Here is an 8193-nt window from a genome sequence, read left to right on the forward strand (position 1 = left end):
CCAAAATTAAGAAAACCACCATTGATAATGGATGGTTTTGACATAACTGCAATTTCAGAAACCTTGAGATAGGGCATGCTTAACTTGAACCCAAGTAATCTAAAACTAGCATTCATGGGTTTATTCCAATCATGAATCTAAATTTCTATATGCATTTGAATTGCTCAAAATTCAAACCATTTTTCTTTGCTGTAAGTGATTAATCATAATTCATGAAAAACAAAAACTTATCCACTCATGGAGCCCAAGTACAAATATATATGGAAAACAGAGAGTGCTTTAAAAGAACTGAAGAATTTCTTTCTCTCCACTAAATGTTTGTTGTGGGCATTTGAAATTGTTCTCCAGCCCAAGAATTATTTACACTAAATCAATGTATGATCTCTCTGTCTCTCTCTCTCTCTCTCTCCCTGACTGATAATATTGGATTAAGATGATGGATAAAAAGAGCGCAGACGGGGAAGAATGCATGGAGAGTTCTTCCAAGCCCTAGAGTGCAACCTAAGGATATCTCTAGCCCTCTCCATGGTCTTGACGCCACAGTCCACTTGAAGTACCAAACACAACTTAGAAACAACACCCAGATGCAACATTTCCTGAACAACACCTGAAGTTGCAGAGAACCTTGATATGGACGACAGTATCCTCACTCCCCTTTCGGTTGCCAGATGCGAGACCCTAAGTATCTTCTTCGACACAACGGCGATCCCGGCGCTATGCTTCAACAACTCCGATCGGCCTTCTGCGCAACCACATAGCTGGTCCAAAACAACCAACATCATCTCACAAGCCCTCTTCTCAAATGTATCGAGAAGAAGGTCGATGACTACTGCAACTGCATCGGCCTCCACGGCTTTAATCCTGTTTCGTCCCCATGGGCACACCTCGATAAGTACTTGCAGAGCAGCCTTCGAAGCCTGGGTTGAGATTTGATCACGCAACACATTCACGATCTCGACGAACAGTTTGGGTTTCAAGCTGATCAACTGGTTTGGATCGGCTACCTCAAACATGGATTTCAATAGCAGTGCAGCGTAAGCTCGAGATTGGTAGTTCCCACGTTGTAAGACTCTTAGCAAGGACTCTACGAACTCACTGTTTCTGCTCATGACGAGGCTCTTGAGGCTGGCTTGTGAGATTTGGAGATGACAAAGAATGCTGAGTGCTTCATCACTGGCTCTTGTGAACTCCAGTTCATCCTCCACTGAGTCTTCCATTGAAGTAGAGTTGTCGTTCTTAACTATTGCAGCCAAGAACTCAACTACTCCTGCAGCCTCCATACATCTCTTGTTTCTATCGCTTTCCGATGCTATCGATCGGAGAGTCCGAAGGCATCTCATCTGCGACTGTGGCAATTTAGCATCCTTGAGTATCTTGGCGATCTCGGCCTTGTCGACGGGCGGTTTCGGCGTTGGAAACCTTTCGATTCCCTTGGAAGCGTTGAGGATGCACCATGCTTGGATCAATCGTCGGAGAGTGTGGTTTGGGATTAGATCAACGTCTGACAAGATTTGTTTTGTGACTGGGCACGTATTGTTCTTGACAGTAAATATCCATCTCTCTATGCACTGCCGATCATACGTTATCCCTGTAGAGACCGTCACCGGATCTCTCATGATTTCCAGAGAAATCGGGCAGAGAAAGTAAGGAGGAACATCAATATCTATTTCCTCCATTCTAATCAATACCCAGATAACAAAATCCGGATTCAAGAATACCCCAGAAAGAAAAACAGAGCAAAAACGCAGAAGTTCAACGGATGGAAAGCGCTGTATATTGAAACAACCCAAATCAGAGAAAACCCAGAAAGCTTTGGTGATGAAACGTTGAGACCTGACCCAACTTGAGAGGAAGCGTTGAGAATCTGATTGAAGGTTGGAGGTGAAGTTGTTAGAAGCTGATTAATGTTTGTTCTGAAGTTGTTTGGGAAGGAGAGCGCATCTGGTTTTATATGAGATGAGGGAAGAGAAATCCCGTTTCAAATGATAAAAGTCAACACACGGATTTTTTTAGAGCGAGTTCAAAAAACGCGACTTTCTAAGGTTTTGTAGGAAGAAAACCTCAAACATGACAACCTTTGTTGAGTTTAATTTTCGGCACAGTGACGGTGCATGGTCTCCCATCCTTTTGACCTTCTCTCTCTCTAGAAAATACTCTTTCTCTCTCCTAAATCCTCTCGTGTTTCCTACCCCTTCTTAATTGCACGCCGACGATTCATTTTGGAATTATCGCGAATACCTGGCTGCTATGCTTACCTTAGTTCTTTTGTTTTGCTAGGTCTTGCTTCTCTGACCAATAAGGCATAATGTCAGCCTTATCTGTTGATTTGGTTGATATTCTTGATCAAGGGTGATGATGATGACCAAGTGTTGTTATAGCGGCAATGTTAACCTAATCAAATATTATATCGCCATTACTTGATCAAATTGTTTTTTTTTTATTGATTTTTATGACCAAACAAACTATCTACCATGTCAAAAAGTAGCCTTGATCAAGTAATCAATTAGTAGTTAATCAACTTAATCTTACACTTTGATATGGAATAGAATAATGAATTGCCTACGAATATATATGGATAGAATCAATATTTTTTGTTGATATCTTCAATATTTGAACTGGCATCACTAGGGGTGTCATATGTGACCCGACCCACCATCCATTTCAGGTTTGAATTGGCTGTTTCAACCCGGTTCAGCTTCAAGTCATTCTATTTTAAGCAAATTTATTTAAAAAAAAAAATACTTTTAACTACAAAATTGGGAATTTAGGTCACCTTAGGGAACCTGACGGAGGGATTGAAAATAGAGGATAACTTTAATCCCTGACGTGGATTGAAATTGAGGACGGAGATTTGATTTAGAGTTGTGGTTGGCGATGAAGAATATGATTCTCACCCTGTACTCACCCAATTGTTTCAGAGCTGTGGTCCGGATCTTCTGTTTACACAAACTTTACCCACATCTAGCCACACAACATCACAATCACACATGAACATCTCATCTTTCTACATAATATTATATAGGGGGAAGATATTCCCAATTCACGGGGATAATGTATTGTGAGTAAACATGAACAAGAGATCCGGAGTCAAATTTTAGCAACATCAATAAATTGGTTCATGATAAAAATATGCTCCGTATGCTGCAATTCGGTCTCAACTCATTTAAGCCAAAATTCATATATCCATTTAGCCATAAATGAATCGAACCAGATGTGAAAATATGATCCATCTAATCCGATCCCATTACATATTAAAAAAAAAACATATAAATTTTTAGTATTGAAATTCTGTAGAATCAAGTGGGATTTGGGATTTAGATAAATTCTTTTTTTTTCATTTATGGTATATATTTTTATTCTGTGTATTTATTTTTATAAGTTTCATAATAATTTTATATGAATTTATTAATATTTTATTAAATATTCACAATAGCTCATTTCAAATCTTAAAACGGTAGATTCACATAATGTACAATCAAATCAAAAATGAAAAGTCCAATTCTTTTAAAACATTTTGGTTCAAATATAACTTTATCTTCAACCCAAAATGTGGGTTCGGATCCCTTAACCGGTCCAACCCGACCCATTTGCAGCCGCTTCTTGTTTAAGACTCTCCACCTCCTTGGAAAAGCCACCATGTGAGAGCTGAGTAAGCAAATAGTAAACCCTATCTAACTGTTCTTATCTGCATTTTCTTTCTCTTTCAGGTACCATTCTCAGCCACACAATCCAATTCACAACAAATAGTGGCTGGTGAGCGTCGGCCGTGTGGAGCGGCGCTCCGTATTGAGGCCACCTCACATCAACGGTCAACTCGGGCCCTTGGCGAGCCGAGGAGGTTGCAGTTGCACACTTTCATAAGTGAGAGCAGCTGTAATTTGTGAGGCCGTCCGTGTAAGGCTAGCGTGGCTGAGAGAATTGTAGCACATGAAATTTATTTGTGTAGGAATTGGGAAAGGAGGGACCCACCGAAACCCTTTAGTTTTATTCCGATCACCTTTTGGAGTCAACTCCTCTCATTAATTGCCATCTGGCAATAGTGTTAGGAAATTGGACGACTGTTACGCTTTCTTTTATTTATTGCCGAGGTTTGGAAGTTGGAATTCATTGAGGTGGTATGACTTTGAATCTTCTCAGCTCATCAACATGTTCTTCACATGGAGCTTCTGTTAGGGGGCCTACTCAAATTGGGGATAGTCTGATTTAGGGCTTTTGTTTTCTAAGCTCGGCTGAGTTATCCTTCTATAGAACTCGGCTGAGTTGACTCAGGCATGGATGGCCCATTGCAATTGGTCTAAAATAATGAGTTGGCGGTTTTGAATGGTTCAACAGTGGGTTTGATAGGTTATTCTCATGTGTCATATAAACATTAAAATATCCTATGCGTATTGCGTAGGAAGAATTAATGTTTGAACACAAGAAGATGATCGAATCTAAAAACACAAAAATAGGACCGGGTCAGGTTGATGGGTTGGACCCGTTATTAAACCGAAAATTAATAGAAAATTGGGCATTTTTTAATCCGGTTTGGTTTTGTAAACAATGCAGTTCCATGTGGCATATGTGTTCAAATTCAACATGAACCCATACTGTCTAAAGGAAATTCACAAGCAACTGCCAACGGGATTGATATATAATATATAGAGTTAATTAATTAGTTAATCAATATAGGGTTATTTCAAATATGATTTAAATCTAATCCACGAGTAATTAATTAGTAAATCTGATTTGCTTAATTATGTTGGATTTGCTTAATTAAGCAAATCAGATTTGAAATTTAATGAGACTAATTAAGTCCGATCCATTTGCAGTCTTATAATCTAAAGACCCCTATTTGAATTTGATGAAAGGCTCAAGGTAGTATTTGATAACAATTTTCAAGCGTCTAACATCTTAAAAACTTATTTTTCAAAGTATATAATGTGTTTGAATTTACTATTGTCTAGGCTTTGCTTAGAGAAAAATATCTGAATATAGTTAGACGTTAATTCTTCCATTAACATCATTTTATTAAGTAATATTAAATAATATATTATTTATTATTTGATCAAGTCCGGGTTAACTCACTGACTTTGTCCAAAGGGAGCTGAGTCAAGTTGTTTTGAGTTCTAAACCATGTAAGAACATATTTAGACTTAAGGTTTTTAAAACTGAACCGGACAATGAAACGGTCAGGGGTCCAGTTTTCGGGTCAAACAGTCTGATCGTTTGAATCAAACGGATGGCCTGTTTTGATAAAAAATTAAAAACAGCCAAAATTATTAGACGATTCGAACAGTTTGGATGATTCGACCACTTGGGTCAGTGATTTATTGACCAAATCAATAGTTTTTGGCAAAATAACGATTCTAGGATAAAACAAAATCAATCAACTAATCGGTTCCTGATTTTCCAATCTGACCGTCGGGTTTGGTCCAATTTTAAAAACCATGTTTAGACTTTATATAGACATGAGTCCAAGAAATTAATTCCTTCAAAAACCACTGCATGGCTGTGGGTCATGGGGGATCCGTCAAGTGTACCATATGTGGGTCATCGCTGGAATTCTATTATTCTATATTCTGACATTTTAGTGCCGGTCATGATCCGGGTTAGGATTAAATCCGGTAGCAATTTCTAAGATCCAAATTGACTCAGATTCTATGTAACGAGTAAAAACAGTATATTTATGCAATTCCCAATACGTTTCTTTGAAATTCTTTCAGCCTCTTCCCCCCTAAATAAGTTATTCTTTTATTCATGGTTTTTAAAAACGAACCGGTGATCGAACTGGCCAGGGGTTTGATTATCGATTCGAATGGTCTGATCATTTGACTCAAACAGTTGGCCCGTTTTGACAAAAAAAACAAAAAAATTTAAAAAATTGAAAATCAGTCAAAACCGTTCGAACGGTTCAAACAATTCGAACGATTAACCGGCCAGTTCAACGATTTATTATCCAAAATCAATAATTTTAAAAGAAAAAACGATTTTAAAAGAAAACGAAACCGATCAAATAACCGATTCCTAATTTTTCCGATCCAACCATCCGATTCGATCTGATTTTCAAAACACTACTTTTATTTCATAGAGAGGGGAAGGGAATAACCAAACGTGACGGTAGTGGGGCACCATGTCTGGAGTCCGGACTCCGGACATAATAAAAGCCAATATGGTCTAGAGATTAGTCCGTAGTTGTGTCCTCACTGTTTACTAAGAGATTCAGTGAATTCACTTACTACTTACTAAATTCTTGATCTTAGATCTGACATCTCACATGTACAGCTGAAAGTCCAAAAATCATGAATTCCTGATAGTTAGCATATTTTCTTCTACTGCCACATGTCATACTGAAAATGGTTCCTCGGTGGGGTCAAGTTGGATAAGATCCGATTTGAATTTGATATCGATCCATTAAGAGAGGATTGGATTGGAAAAACCGGTCCGTTAACTTAAATTCAGATATTGGCTAATCCAATCCGATCCATTAATTATGAAATTCATTATATATTATTTAAATATTATATATGTATATTTTATATATTATTTATATAATTATATATTATATATTATTTATATTACATAATATAAATATAATTTTAATTGAATCGAATATCTAATAATACATTCAAATTCAAATTCGAATCATGCTTTTGAAAATCCGATAAATTCTTATCGAATTCAGATGATCAATCAGATTTTCTTAATGAATCGGACCGAATATGCCCTTATCGTATCCGATCCGTTCTGTTTGCAACCCTACTGAATAATGCTCACTCCTGCCCAATTCTAGATACTTGTATATGGATCAGATTGAATTGGATAATACTTAGATCTAGATTTGATTCATTAATTGGATTTAAATTGCGCTTAGACAGGATTTGGATAGTAAATACTAGTAATAATTTAAATTAGCAATGATCAGAATATTATGTATTATCAATAGAATAAAAAAATGAACTTGAAAATAACTTTAATTCACTGAAAACTCGTAGGTAAGGTGTGGGTTGATTCATTAATTGGATTTAAATTGCGCTTAGACAGGATTTGGATAGTAAATACTAGTAACAATTTAAATTAGCAATGATCAGAATATTATGTATTATCAATAGAATAAAAAAATGAACTTGAAAATAACTTTAATTCACTGAAAACTCGTAGGTAAAGTGTGGGTAGCGTCTTGTAGGTAGCAGATCGAGGCTCCTTCAATTGGAGCTTGGATCCGCTATCCACAAGATGCTGCCCACACATGACAAACATTGGAAACATCTCCCCACCACATGTATGTTATCATTTATGGACATACAAGTGGAGAGTTATTCCCGATGTGCAGCTGCAATACCTTGTGGGTAGCAAATACGGACCCCTTTGGGTTTGTTTTGAGTTGGGCAATATGACAGTAGGAAACTTTATAAGTTTATATAATCTGAGGTGGGGATGCCCAGTTGTAATCAGATCCCACTATCCCAACTGTTGGATTCGTCAAAACAAAGCTACTTTCAAATTAAATTGGTCAGGAATGGGTAGCGACTCCTTAATTCTACTTTTTTTTCATTTTTGGATAGAGACTTCTTAATTCTGCTTATGAAGCCATAAAAAAAAAACACGAGTTTCATGATCCACATGGTATATATAATTATATATTTAGGCACATCCATGTCATCCTCCTCAGTCTAGTACTTACCAAATCTGAAATAGAGATGGTATTGTCAAAGAGTCTTGATCAATTAAAATCCACCCATGAATTAATTCTGATAAATAGCACCTGCTGATTGGCTACTATGCTTTATGATTCTAATTGATTGAACAGACATTTTTCAGATATCATATCTTTTCCATATCATAGTCAAATCCCATAACTAAACTATAAAACAACAATCCGACGGAGAATCTGATCCTAATATAGGGTCTCAACAACCCGTCCCAACAGCCATTATAATTATACATAGGGAACAACTCATCAATAAGGACAAAGAAGATGTTCCTGATGCAAAACTGCATCGACTGTCAGGACCTTGTGTTGGAACTAGACCCGAACCCCATTTCAAAAATGTTTTAAAACTCAAAAAAAAATCAGACTCGAGTCTAGACTCTAGAGGTCATTGAGAGTCCGTTTGAGAGGGTTTCAACATTGATTGTTCCTTGTAGATGAAGCCGCTTCAAAGAAGCTACTAAAACTAACTTCACTCAATTGTTGCTTTTTTGGTTCATCTA

General features: G+C 37.1%; 1 protein-coding gene across 1 annotated transcript; it reads right to left on the minus strand.

Moving 5' to 3' along the window:
- Positions 1 to 292: 292 nt before the first annotated feature.
- On the minus strand, positions 293 to 1929 carry LOC104601409 (E3 ubiquitin-protein ligase PUB23-like). Its single transcript, XM_010264713.3, has one exon. The coding sequence runs from the start codon at positions 1674 to 1676 to the stop codon at positions 429 to 431; it is 1248 nt and encodes a 415-aa protein (XP_010263015.1). The 5' UTR covers positions 1677 to 1929; the 3' UTR covers positions 293 to 428.
- Positions 1930 to 8193: the final 6264 nt, after the last annotated feature.

The sequence above is a fragment of the Nelumbo nucifera genome, chromosome 2 (assembly GCF_055504915.1).
Source record: "Nelumbo nucifera cultivar China Antique chromosome 2, China Antique-T2T, whole genome shotgun sequence".
In the NCBI taxonomy this organism is placed as follows: Eukaryota; Viridiplantae; Streptophyta; class Magnoliopsida; order Proteales; family Nelumbonaceae; genus Nelumbo; species Nelumbo nucifera.

Excerpts from the sequence above, each read along its gene's own strand:
- LOC104601409 (XM_010264713.3), bottom strand. The coding sequence starts at position 1,676 with ATGGAGGAAATAGATATTGATGTTCCTCCTTACTTTCTCTGCCCGATT.